The 14072-nt window shown below is 40.6% G+C and overlaps 1 protein-coding gene across 1 annotated transcript in view; it reads left to right on the top strand.

The window, feature by feature from the left end:
- BBS9 (Bardet-Biedl syndrome 9) overlaps window positions 1–14072 on the top strand; it is a 210010-nt gene that overhangs the window by 13983 nt on the left and 181955 nt on the right. Inside the window, exons 6-8 of the mRNA XM_063304050.1 lie at window positions 3421–3595; window positions 11949–12030; window positions 13170–13350. Coding sequence (XP_063160120.1) covers window positions 3421–3595; window positions 11949–12030; window positions 13170–13350 — 438 coding nt within the window. The remainder of the gene's footprint in view (window positions 1–3420; window positions 3596–11948; window positions 12031–13169; window positions 13351–14072) is intronic.

Below are 14072 nucleotides of genomic sequence, written 5' to 3'. Positions count from 1 at the left end.
GGGCTTTTATCCTAATTATTCATTTTAGTTTAGGGAGAAATATTTTGTTGTATTTCTTCAGAGAGTGGTATTGTGGTAATCCAAGTTTTCTGTTCAAAAAGGCATGAGTGCTGATTAATCATCATCACTGCAATCCACTGCAGTTGAAGGTTCACTGAAGACTATGGACTGTAATCTACTATGTGTGGGTTGGTACATAGATGTTTTTTGACTTCCCAATCAAGAGGTGAGGGAGAGTGACTGGCCCAAAATAGACCAGCTGGTTTCCATGCCTAAGGAAGGAGAAAGTCTTGGGTCTCCCCGCTCCCAGGCCAGTACTCTAACTCTTACACTACACTGGATGTCATATACATCCATCCATATATGTGCACACTCTTTCCTTCTCTGTCTCCTCTCCCTCATGGACTTTGATTTTGAATATGCATACATCACCGGATTTTTGTTGGTATTACATTGGCTCTTGTGTCAGAGTATCTGGAAGGTTAAGCGATCTACCACATTCTCACTTTAATCATTAATGTTTATTTAGGATATTTATCCAATTGAAGTCACTGAGTCACATAATATTAGAAAAGAATTATGAATCAAGTTATTTATCATTTAATATTTTGGACTAGATAAGTATTTGTTTAGTTGTGAAGGTTTTGAAATGTTTGCACCTGGGTCTAGCTATCTATAGCAACATTTCTGTATAAGTACATAGAACTGTATCTAATATTATGAACAATAATACCTAAGCTGAACAGAAATCATATATCTTGTTCTGTAATTTGAAAAACATGTCTCACTGTAGGAATTGAAGGAAGTCATAATTCTAAAACAATTGGCCTGTTCAAAAAAAGCTTTTAAGATTTCTACATGTTAAACCTATAATTCTGTTAAAATTATTGAATTTAGTAATGGGAAACATTTGTTCACTGACTTAAACTGTGAAGTTTACATTTCCAAGAAAGATGGATGGCTTTTACTATTGAAGGGACAGGAAAGCTTTAAAATTACCACTATGTGGAAATCTGAAACAAACTTCAAAATATTAGTGAAGTAAATGTGTTCTGATGGGAATAAATAATTGCATTAAAGTTGTAAGTGGAAGTGGTGTCCCTGAGGCTTAAAGGGATAAAATGTTATGATATATTAGGTCTTTATCTGTTATGGTTATAGAAAAAATGCAACTGTTTTTTGTTTGTTTGTAAATCATGGTATTATGCTATGGCAGCTCTGGAGAAATATAAATACAAATGTTTACTTCAAGCGTACAGGTAATTTAAGAAATGGAAAAGTAGCTGGTGGAGATTTGATTTCTGCAAAACTGAGAAAAAACTAATGCAAACTGGTAGACCCCCATATTGGCTTCTCACTTCCCATTTATTGATCGTTCAGATGCCTAAACACTGGGGTTGTTATCCTAAAATTTCAATTTTTATGAAAGGTGATTAATACAGTGTAGCTTATTTCTTTCTAATCAGGTTTCTGAATGCTATTAGTGAACGTTATGCTAAACATCTGGATGAGAAACTCAGTGGCTAATTAGAACAAAAGCAAGTCACTACCCTGTTACTACCTTCAGATTTCTTTTTAAGATCCATCTTTTCTATGAATTACCACATTTCCTATACTCTATTTTACCTTTATAACCAAAAATGAGTATATTTCACATTCTTTTATTTGTTTACTACTGCCTCCACGTGTTTCTCTCTTTGGTCTGTTGTGCTCTGTGCTGACTGGGCGAAGTCACATGCACACTGACGATGTTCTAAGAATCAAGTGTTTGGTGGTGGTGGTGGTGGTGGTTTTTTTACTGGTAGCAAAATTATGATTAGAAGAAGGAACTTATGATTCTACCATATACGGTTTAAGTGATTGTACAGTTCTACTGTGTAATGAATAAAACATAATAGTAAGTACATTTTAAAGCGCATGATACACAGGTAGCTCTCAAGTTACGACGGCTATTGGGACCGGAATTTCCATCCCTAAGCAGCATGGTCATAAAGCGCAATGTCAAATGACCACATCGCTTAGCAATGGCAATCCCTGCAGTCCCCATTGCTGCTGTTAAGGAAGGATTGTGGGTCATTAAGTGAGTACCTCCTTGCAACTACCTGCCGGCTTCCAACAACCAAAGTCAGTGGGGGAGCTGGCAGGAAGTTGCAAGTTCCATGCGGCTTGCGGGCTGGCAAGCAGGTAAGTGGCTGCTGGCAGGTGGGAGAGGGAGTGAGGGTGTGCGTGGGTCGCTGGGGAGGCACAGTGGGGCTTGGGGTGGCTGCTGCCAGGTGGGAGAGGGTGCATGAGCATGTGTGAGTAGCGGGGAGGCGTGGTGGTGCATGGGGTGGCTGCTGTCAGGTGGGGGAGGGTGCCTGAGTGGCTGGGGAGGCATGATGCAAGCTCAGTGAGATTCAGCATGGGTGCCTGGGTGGGGGAGACTTACCCAAGCAAATTGTGACCTTCCCTGCCGGCTTTCCTATTGTCAGCCCTTCCAGGTAAACCAGACAGGAAACACAATTAGATGAACTAATTCTACTTTATTGTAAAGTTACATTAACAGAATCCTGCAAGTCTGAAAGTGCAAATCTCCTGCCCTCCCTATTTATCACTTGAGTGGTCAGGGTGGGTCTTTCCTAAGTTTCTTCTTTAGACATTAGCCTCTCTTGGACTTCCTTTCCTTTTATCTGATCGTTCTCTAGGCAGCATCTCTTCCCTCTCTTCTCCAGGATCACACCCTCACATTCCATCGCACCTATTAACTTTGCTTGTGGGAAGCTGGCAGGGAAGGTTGCAAATGGCGATCATGTGACCACGGGACCCTGCAACCATCATAAGTGCAAGCCAGTAGCTAAGTGCCCAGATCGCAATCACGCAACTGCAGGGTCACTGAGACGGCCAGAACTTTGAGGACCATTCGTAACCACTACTTGTTCAGCTTCGTAGTAACTTTGAATGGTTGCTGAACGAGTGGTTGTTAACCGAGGACTACCTGTAGACTGAGCAGAAACTACACTGCATGCGTAGTCAGTATCAAGTGGTGTATCTTTGGGGGATTTTATTAATACCAAATATAGTCATTTCTTACTGCAAATTTTTGAAAATAATTCTTGATATTTTGGAAGGGTTTTTGTTTTTTTTAAAAACTTCTGGAGAGATGTCATAAATCTAAGATGAAGGACTATAACCATAACTAGTTGGAGCATTTAAATTTCTTTACCATGGGAGGCTCACTTTCCGACCTGAAGAATCTGACAAATAACTTCAGTAATTTTTCATTACTTGGTTATGACAATTTTTATTGAGAGATGTATAAGTAATTCCATAGCGTGCATTCAACAAATACAGAAGCATGTGCTCATACAGTCTGAGTTCAGCAATTTTTCGGAGAGGAAGAGGCTAAAGTAGAAGATCACTGCTTTGCTTCTTTTTATTTAGGTCAAGACTTGATCTGTATACAGTCTGTGGATGGAATGCTTATGCTGTTTGAACAAGAAAGCTATTCATTTGGCCGTTTTCTTCCTGGCTTTCTTCTCCCTGGTCCGCTGACATACAGTTCTCGAACAGATTCATTCATTACCGTCTCTTCCTGTCGACAGGTTGAGAGCTACAGGTGCGTTTAGACATTATACTTGCTGCTCTTTAACACATACTTATGTCGAGTTTTCAGGATGATTTATACCTAGTGAAAATCCCAGTCTTGACATAATTAGTGCTCCACCTAGATACTTAGGTTATTTCGGCCAGTGGCTATATCCAAATATTCAAAATATGCCAACAGTACTAAGTATTATGAAGTATCCTGCTACATAAGTGTCCATATCCATAAATGCCTGAGAGCCACTTTAAGTTTTATGGGTTCTTCTTTGTGGTTTCTGTGCATCACAGATATGATTCTGCATTTCCACACAATGTCTTTCAGGACCCTTCTGAAGATCAAAGAGTTTGTAACGGAAGGGATATCTCTGCAGAATACATACACTTAGAGGGCACAACTCCTGCATTTCCCTTTCTTCACTGTAGAGGTTTCCAGAGATCAAGGGTCATCTTATCCTAGTGAATAAAGGGGGCTATAAGCAAAGCTCTCTTGTAATGTTATTTCAACATAGTTCTGTCCTTTTCTATTGCCAGCTATGCCTGGCCTGTTGCCAATACTTCCTTTTTAGAGAAGAAAGCTTTTTTAAAGTGCAGGATGAAGGGTTAAATCTAGAGATTGAAGCTGAGATGGGACAGGGCAAGGAATATCTATCTACTTTCAATTTAACTGTCCAGAGCCGGATTAATTGCATCCTTGGGTACTGAAGGTGTTTGCTGATGGCCTCACCAAACATTGATGTAAAGTTTATGTATTATCTTTGAGAAATCATGGAGAAATTGGTGAAGTGCAAGATGTCCGAAGAAGGACAAAGATCCCTATAGTCAGAAAAAGAAAACAAACCCAGAGAACTATAGAGAGGACAGTACTAGTTGTTGTTTATTCGTTTAGTCACTTCCGACTCTTTGTGACTTCATGGACCAGCCCACACCAGAGCTTCCTGTTGGTCGTCAACACCCCCAGCTCCCCCATGGACGAGTCCGTCACCTCTAGAATATCATCCATCCATCTTGCCCTTGGTCGGCCCCTCTTCCTTTTGCCTTCCGCTCTCCCTAGCATTAGCATCTTCTCCAGGGTGTCCTGTCTTCTCATGATGTGGCCAAAGTATTTCAGTTTTGTCTTTCATATCATTCCCTCAAGTGAGCAGTCTGGCTTCATTTCCTGGAGGATGGACTGGTTTGATCTTCTTGCAGTCCAAGGCACTCTCAGAATTTTCCTCCAGCACCACAGTTCAAAAGCATCTATCTTCCTTCGCTCAGCCTTCCTTATGGTCCAGCTCTCGCAGCCATATGTTACTACAGGGAACATCATTGCTTTAACTATGGGGACCTTTGTTGTCAGTGTGATGTCTCTGCTCTTAACTATTTTATCGAGATTTGTCATTGCTCTTCTCCCAAGGATTAAGCGTCTTCTGATTTCCTGACTGCAGTCAGCATCTGCAGTAATCTTTGCACCTAGAAATACAAAGTCTTTCACTGCTTCTACATTTTCTCCCTCTATTTGCCAGTTATCAATCAAGCTGGTTGCCATAATCATGGTTTTTTTGAGGTTTAGCTGCAAGCCAGCTTTTGCACTTTCTTCTTTCACCTTCATCATAAGGCTTCTCAGTTCCTCTTCGCTTTCAGCCATCAAAGTGGTATTATCTGCATATCTGAGATTGTTAATGTTTCCTCCAGTGATTTTAACTCCAGCCTTGGATTCCTCAAGCCCAGCATGTTGCATGATGTGTTCTGCATACAAGTTGAATAGGTAGGGTGAGAGTATACAGCCCTGCCGTACTCCTTTCCCAATCTTAAACCAGTCCGTTGTTCCGTGGTCTGTTCTTGCTGTTGCTACTTGGTCGTTATACAGATTCCTCAGGAGGCATACAAGATGAATTGGTATCCCCATACCACTAAGAACTTGCCACAATTTGTTATGGTCCACACAGGCAAAGGCTTTAGAATAGTCAATAAAACAGAAATAGATGTTTTTCTGAAACTCCCTGGCTTTTTCCATTATCCAGCGGATATTGGCAATTTGGTCCCTAGTTCCTCTGCCTTTTCTAAACCCAGCTTGCACATCTGGCAATTCTCGCTCCATGAATTGCTGAAGTCTACCTTGCAGGATCTTGAGCATTACCTTACTGGCATGTGGAATGAGTGCCACTGTTCGATAGTTTGAACATTCTTTAGTGTTTCCCTTTTTTGGTATGGGGATATAAGTTGATTTTTTCCAGTCTGATGGCCATTCTTGTGTTTTCCAAATTTGCTGGCATATAGCATGCATTACCTTGACAGCATCATCTTGCAAGATTTTGAACAGTTCAGCTGGGATGCCGTCGTCTCCTGCTGCCTTGTTATTAGCAATGCTTCTCAAGGCCCATTCAACCTCACTCTTCAGGATGTCTGGCTCTAGCTCACTGACCACACCGTCAAAGCTGTCCCCGATATTTTTATCCTTCCTATACAGGTCTTCCGTATATTCTCGCCACCTTTTTTTGATCTCTTCTTCTTCTGTTAGGTCTTTGCCATCTTTGTTTTTGATCATACCCATTTTTGCCTGGAATTTGCCTCCAATGTTTCTAATTTTCTGGAAGAGGTCTCTTGTCCTTCCTATTCTATTGCCTTCTTCCACTTCCGCGCATTGCTTGTTTAAAAATAATTCCTTCTCTCTTCTGGCTAACCTCTGGAATTTTGCATTTAATTGGGCATATCTCCCCCTATCACTGTTGCCTTTTGCTTTCCTTCTTTCTTGGGCTACTTCTAGTGTCTCAGCAGACAGCCATTTTGCCTTCTTGGTTTTCTCTTTCTTTGGGATGTATTTTGTTGCTGCCTCCTTAACAATGTTGCGAACTTCTGTCCAGAGTTCTTCCCGAACCCTATCTACTAAGTCCAGTCCCTTAAATCTATTCTTCACCTCCTCTGCATATTCCTTAGGAATATTGGTGAGCTCATATCTAGCTGATCTGTGGGTCTTCCCTAATCTCTTTAGTCTGATCCTAAATTGTGCAAGAAGAAGTTCGTGATCGGAACTACAGTCAGCTCCAGGTCTTGTTTTTACCGACTGTATAGATGTCCGCCACCTTTGGCTGCAAAGGATGTAGTCAATCTGATTTCGGTGTTGTCCATGTGGTGAAGTCCATGTATAAAGCCGTCTCTTAGGTTGTTGGAAGAGAGTGTTTGTTATGCAGAGTGAATTGTCTTGGCAAAATTCTATTAGCCTATGTCCTGCTTACCTGTAATTCCAGGTGTCATTTGACTGCCCACCCTAGCATTCCAGTCTCCTGTGATGAAAATAATGTCTCTTTTAGGCGTGTTGTCCAGTAGGTGCTGCACATCCTCATAGAACTGATCTACTTCAGCTTCTTCAGCATTTGTGGTTGGGGCGTATATTTGGATCACTGTGATGTTAGATGGCTTGCCCTGAATTTGAATTGAGATCATTCTATCATTTTTTGGATTTCATCCAAGCACTGCTTTAGCCACTTTACTATTAATTATGAAGGCTACTCCATTTCTTCTATGGTCCTCTTGTCCACAGTAGTAGATCTGGTGGTCATTTGATGTGAAGTGGCCCATTCCAGTCCATTTCAGTTCACTGACGCCCAGAATGTCTATCTTTAATCTTGACATCTCACCAATAACCACATCCAATTTGCCCTGGCTCATAGATCTTACATTCCAGGTTCCAATGGTGTGTTGATCCTTAGAACATCGGATTCACCGTTCTCCACCAGCACCGTCGGCTGCTAGCTGTCCTTTCGGCTTTGAGCTAGCTGCATCATCATGTCTGGGGCTAGTTGAACTCATCCTCTGTTCCTCCCCAGTAGCATTTTGACCATCTTCCGACCTGGGGGTCTCATCTTCCGATGGCTTACTGACATATCTCTGGTTGTACTAGACAGTACTAGAACAGATTAAAAAGGAATTGACCTTGAAAGCAATCTGTTAATTACCAGAAATCAGCATGGTTTTTCCGTAAGTCTTATCGGATTCACTCTATCACATTTTTTGATCAGGTAGTTTCCATAGTAGTTTGTAGGAATTATGTAGGTGTAATACTTATCAGACTTAAGGGACATTCCAATCAACTGACTCTGAGCAGCATACAACTCCTCAAATCCAGAATTAAGGTTGAAATAAATACATAATCATAAAAAATTAAAACCAAGATCATGCATCGTAAAACCACTGAATATATATCGGGAATCAAACATTCCAAAAATAAAATTATTCATCCAGAGCAATAGTCATAGAGCCTTCCCCCTGAGGGGCAGTGAAATATCCAAGCCTATAAGACCTTATAGAGATCAGGAGGGAGGGGACCATCTGCAATACTAGTCCCAAGGTGTGAGCCTATGATCGAAAAACGTATTTCCTTGGCTCTATAGAAGGCAGTCTCTGATTGAGTGGCATATAAAGAGTCCTACCTACTGTATCTCGCCAAGCAGGCACATGTTATTGAGAGAAAGTGATCCTGTAGATATCCAGGCCATGCACCATGAAGGGCATTAAAAGTGATAACCAGCACTTTGAAATGCACCCTGAAGCTTATTGGCAACCAATGCAACTCTCAAAATAGGGGTGTTATATTAATGTCTTGTGGTGACCCATAACTACTCAAGCTGCTGCATTCCGGACTAGTTATATCTTCCAAGTGCTTTTCAAGGATAGCCCCCTGTAATGCACATTGCAGTAATCTTATCAAAGGTGACTAAAGCATAAGTGAGATTGAGTAAATATATCTTGATGTCAGCTAAGTGTTTGATAAGGCACCGTGTGATAGTCTGACATTAAGTTAGTTAAAGGGGGTCTAGATGGCATAACAACTAGATACATAGATGGCTTGAAAATTATACTTCAAAGAGATCATGCTAAGAAATACGGAACCATCAATGGTTATTCATCAAAATGGAGTGGGGTGTGAGTGGAATTCTACAAAGTTCAGTCCCAAGCTCTGTATTCACCATTTTCATTAATGATGAAAAAGATGATGGAATGTTTAACCAAATTTACAGATGACACAAAATAACTCTAATCCTAGATGACAGAATTCAGAAATATCTAGGTAGGTGTCATCCCTTTGAGGTAGGCGAAGTTAAAAAACTGACAAGGACTATTGGAACTATACTTTATCGTTGCATGGTTTAATAACAGACACTTGAAAGTCTGACAGAGATACCCCCCAAGGCAGGGCAATCTTGAGTTTCTTCCTCCTTCCTCCCTTCCAGGGCTAAGCTGGTGATGTCTATTGCATACATTCTTGAAAGCCATCTTTGTATTCCTCTACAATAGGTTAGTGAAATGAGTCAAAATAACAGTTCCAAATTTCTTCACCTAGGAAATCTAAAACAAAAACACCTAAATGGGGAATACCTGCTGCATTGCTTTAAGGTGTCGCAAAGAGGTGTTTCTTTTGTGCTCCAAATACCTTTTAGTGATTAAATCTGAAGTTCTGCTAAATTCTATAAAGGAAGGAATTGGGAATATGTATCTTTGGGAAGGCGGAATATAATAACATCCTTCAAATATCAGAAATGATATGATATAGAAGGTTCAGAATTGTTCTCTATTGTCCTGTTCAGACTGTGAGGCGACCAGACAGAATTATTATCAAAACTCTTTATTTAAAACAACTATTTACAGTAATAAAGCCCTGGTAAATAATAAGGCAAAGCAGTTCCAATTAAAACCACCCTGGCAATGACGGATGAACAGGCAAGGCTGCAGGGTCAGACGGTGGCAGAACAGCAAGGCAGAATTCAGCTAACTCTCTGATCGAAGCTGTCAGGCTTAGTGAAGCTAGAGTGTGTGGGAAAGCAGAAACTGGAGGCAAGGATCTGTGAGCTGGCACGCAGATAGGACTGGGCTGACACGTGGAGACTAGCCAAGACTGGACTGGAAGCTCTAGGCAAGGCTTGGCTCTGGAGGCTAAGCTGGGCTGGACTGGATATTCTAGGCAAGGCTGAGAACTGGAAGCAAGGCTGGACTGGAGAGCCTAGGGAAGGCTGCGGGCTTGAAGCAAGAGTGATCTGGACTGGAAACCCTAGGCAAGACTGAGAGCTTGAAGCATGACTGGACTGGACTGGAGTTCCTCAGCAAGGCTGAGGGCTTGAGGCATGACTATACTGGACTGGAGACTCTGGGCAAGGCTGAGAGCTTGAAGCACGACTGGACTGGATTGGAGATTCCAGGCAAGGCTGTGGGCTTGGAGCGAGACTGACTGGACTGGAGATCCTACGAAAGGCTGGGGCTTGGAAACAAGACTGGACTGGACTGAAGATCCTAGGCAAGGCTGGGGCTTGGAAGCAAGACTGGACTGGACTGGAGATCCTAGGCATGGCTGGGAGCTAGGAGCAAGGCTGGGTGCACACCTGGATCGCGCTGGAACATGGCAACGAGATCCGGAGCTAGACATGAGGCTGTGCTCGGCAGGGACAGCAAGAGGAGGATCCTCTGGAGCAGCTTGTGCAGAAGGCGATTCTACGGAGGTAGAAGATGCTGACTCTGGGTCCACTCTGGCTACAGGCAAGGCATCCGACACAGGTAAGGACTCTTCCTCAATGGCTGTGAGCTCAAAGGATTGGTTGTCTGCAGTAGCTTGCTCTTCGCGCGTCTGCCTTTTATGCCAATCCGTTCTGCTCCTTTTCTCTCCAGCAGCCAATTGGGCTGCTTTCTGATTCGTGCACTTCTCAGCTTTCCTGTCTCACACGCTGATTGGAGAGTTCCAATCCCCCACTGGAGTTTGTCCGATCCCCGTTTGCCATTTCTCCCACTCTGCTGAGTCACTTCCTGGTTCTGCTTTTTCAAACTCCTCCTGATCAGTTTTGGTTTCCCCCTCTGACTCTGGATAAGTTTCGTTTTTCGAATCAGATGCTGGCTGAAACCTCACATTTATCATTGCTGAGTGTAGGACATGGAATAATGGATTTAAGTTCCTAGAATAAATATTCAGTTGAATATTAGAAAAAGCTTCCTTAACAGTAAGAGTACTCTGACAATGTAATCAGTTATCCAGAATGGATGTATTGTTCAAGTGGAGGCTAGTCAATCGTTTGTAGTTTAATCAACAGTTGGTTGGATTGGATGGCCTAAATGGCTTCTTCAGACTCAATTATTTTAAAGGCTTATAGTATTCTGGCTGATCGTTTTATTGTAATTCCAAGTGTGAATGCTAGATAAGGGTATCTGTTCTGTATCTTTGAGTACTAACAATAATAGTTATTTTAGTCTTATGAGTTATAGTATTAGCAGAAATAAATATGTTGTCTTCTTCTCTTACCTTGATGAATTCATATTCAAGCCCTGTGTTTCTGGTTTTGACTATGTTTTACTCAGATTGTTGGGTTGATTGTATAATGCTCTGCTGGTCAATGACTGAAACATTTGATTTGATATTGATTTGATATCTTTGAGAGTTTCCAGGAAGGTTGTTCCACATGAGGCAAAAACAGATGATGACATGAGCAGAGTTTTAAAAATGAAGCATGCTGGAATTCATGGGCCTGAATTCCACTCAATTGTTCACTTACTCTCAGTGCCAGCAGTGATCCTGAGGATCTGGTGTATATTTTGGTTTATTTTCTTCTTGAAACCAGATACGTTGGCAGCAGGCTATCTAGCCACTCAAGTGCTCGTTTGGTGTTCAAATCTTTCTTTCACAGGGAAACAAGGAATAATGGTAAATGGCTTTTGGGATTGTTTCCCTTGTCCAAAAGCCTCTCTTTTTAGCAGGGAAAACATGCATATTGTTCCTGTTCATAGAGGAATGTGAATATTGAAGTCAAAGCAGCAAAGAAGACACTGTCTTTGAGACCAACTTTTGGAAATCTGTGATTTTGTATACTTCTGACAAGTAGCTTTTTTGTTGGTTTTTCCCAACTGAATTACTGCTATTTTGAGTCTGTGCTACTAGCTTGTAGGTCAGCAAACTTTAGAAGAGTCTCTGACTTTGTGTCAAGTGTTCTTGCTCCTGGTCTTTGCAGAATAGTGAAGTAGTTTCAGCCATCCACATTCTACGGCGTTATTGTCTAGATGTCTCTGCAAGACTAACATCTTTTAGCTGAGCTGTGTTGACTTGCATTTTCTTCTAGGCAACTTTTTAGTTACTTGTCGAAATATCTACTAATTGCTCATTTGTGTGATACACAGATCCCACAAAGAACAGGCTGCTTTCCTTATAATTATTTCAATGGTCATCAGTGCATTCACAGAACCTACCCTCCTACCTTTAGCTGTTTATAGACAGATGTTCCTTGGCTGCTGTTAAAGCTGGAATTTGCAAATACAAACAAGCAAAACAGTATTATGTTACATTCTTTTTGTGTGTATTCTAGTAAAACATTTTCCTTGTGAAAATATTGCATAAGTATTTTTTGTTTAAACTACAGGTACCAAGTGCTTGCGTTAGCAAAAGATGCTGAAACACAAGAAACTGAGCAACAAAAAATTGGATCTGGAAAAAAGCTTGTGGTAAATTTAGCTGCATAGATCAGTATGGCGCTTAAATAAAAAAAATAACTTTGAGAGTAGGAGGGGCATGGCAACAATGTGATATTATTTGAAGGGTAGGACCAATTTTTCTGCCCTTTGAGCAGATTTTTCTTTTAGAAGAAGTTAATGAAAATTTTCTGCTTTTCGTTTCAGCAAAAAATGCAAATATCGCACTAACAATTATTGTTTTGCTGCCAAAATTTTGTAATGCAATATTGGAGCATAATAGTGATTGAAAGATGAAGTTGGAGGGCTGCAGGGAGCTCACTGCCTTTTCTGGTATGAATAATCAGTGCTATTGCTTAGCTACACTTAATTACAAGCCCTGGCCCTAGCCCTACAAACATTTCCTGGGAATAAATCCCACTGGGCTTAATAGAAGTTTCTTGTGCACAGATGTGCATAGGATTGTACTGTGAATTAATTTATGTAGTAACAATCCTCAGTTCAGTCATGGGGCTTGGTTTGGTTTTCCTAAAAAGAGATCCTCCATAGCAATAAGGGAAAACAAGCAGTTACATTTTTAAACTTGGCATAATTTTAAAAGGAGCTGTTGAAATGTTGAGTACTGTGGATTTGGGAAAAGTTAGCAAAAGTTTAATTTCATGTTATCTGTACCAGGCCATTATATCTTCTTTGATTTGTATCATTTGAGTGTCTTTTGTACAACTTTTATCTCCTCTTGGCATGTATTTTGCCACATACATTTTTGTTCTGGGAATAGTGTTTATCTGATTGAAACTAGAGAGCAATGAAAACAAGGAGAAATCAAACAAAACTAAAAAGTAGTGGTTTTAAAACATTTATTATAATAGGTAATTTTATAGGCTGAGAGCAGGCTAAATTAGTTGAAATCCCATTACTTTAATGGGAGCTTGTCCAGTTAATTTTAGTCTCCCACCTACCTATGATATGAAACTGTTCTTGTGGTTTATGAAGCTTGTTCCTTTCCTTAAACAATGAAATATGCTATAAGAGTGAAACTAATATGTACCATTTTGGCTCTGCTGTGTGACATTTATCTTGGGTTGAAAAACAATTTTATTTGAAGTGAATTTAAAGCTGCTTTTAAAATATACTCCACACTGCTGTACCTTGTGTCTCTTCATCTGTTCAAGGTGGATTGGATTTCAAACATTGGGGAGCAAGCCCTGGACATATGTGTTGTTTCATTCAATCAGCTTGTTTCCAGCGTGTTCGTTCTTGGGGAAAGAAATTTCTTTTGCCTTAAGGATAATGGACAAATTCGGTTCATTAAAAAGCTTGACCACAGCCCAAGTTGCTTTCTTCCATATTCAGGTTTGTGAACAAAAACAGTGACTAAGTAAAAGCAGTTTTTACGAGTTGCAATTCTAGCATGTCAACCAAATAATATACTTGTAAATATTATTTCTTCATAACAATACCTTTAACCTTAAGTGCTTTTTGAGTACATGAAAATATTCTGTGAATTCATTATATTATAATCAACAAATATGTGTTGGTTTTAAATGATAGAAGTAGGGCTTGCTGTTATTTCACTAAAATAAATGGATGTCTACATGTGCCCATCAGATTCTTAAAATGGATTCACTGGTGTGATTCTGAATTTAACATTTATGAACCAAATTAACACCTCTATCCAGAGGAATAGAACTGTGGAATTTCTTTTTCTGGGAGAATGGTTAAGCTACCCTGGTAAGATGCTAGTTGTTTGCATTTCCATGCTAAGCACGAAGTAAGGTAGTAGAAGATTATATGTCAGCCGTTCTTCCATCCCTCTGTGTTTCCAATATGATAATGGAGGAATTGGCTCCTTTTCTCTTTGAATAGCATAAAAAACAGGTGACAGAAGAAGGATGGTTGAATTTGTCCCCCTTTCTGTAAATCTTTTACTTGCATGCACAAAATTCCTGGTCACTAGAGCAACTAGTTGAAGACCTGGCTTTGTGCCCAGGCATGGGGCCCTGAGTGTGCGAAGGGCAGCGTTACATGTGCTAACACCAATGGTTTTTAAGATCTCTTGCTATATTTATATTTAA

The sequence above is a fragment of the Candoia aspera genome, chromosome 4 (genome assembly GCF_035149785.1).
Source record: "Candoia aspera isolate rCanAsp1 chromosome 4, rCanAsp1.hap2, whole genome shotgun sequence".
NCBI classification, from domain to species: Eukaryota; Metazoa; Chordata; class Lepidosauria; order Squamata; family Boidae; genus Candoia; species Candoia aspera.
The sequence above is the reverse complement of the archived record's forward strand: the minus strand, read 5'-3'. Positions and strand labels throughout refer to the sequence as shown.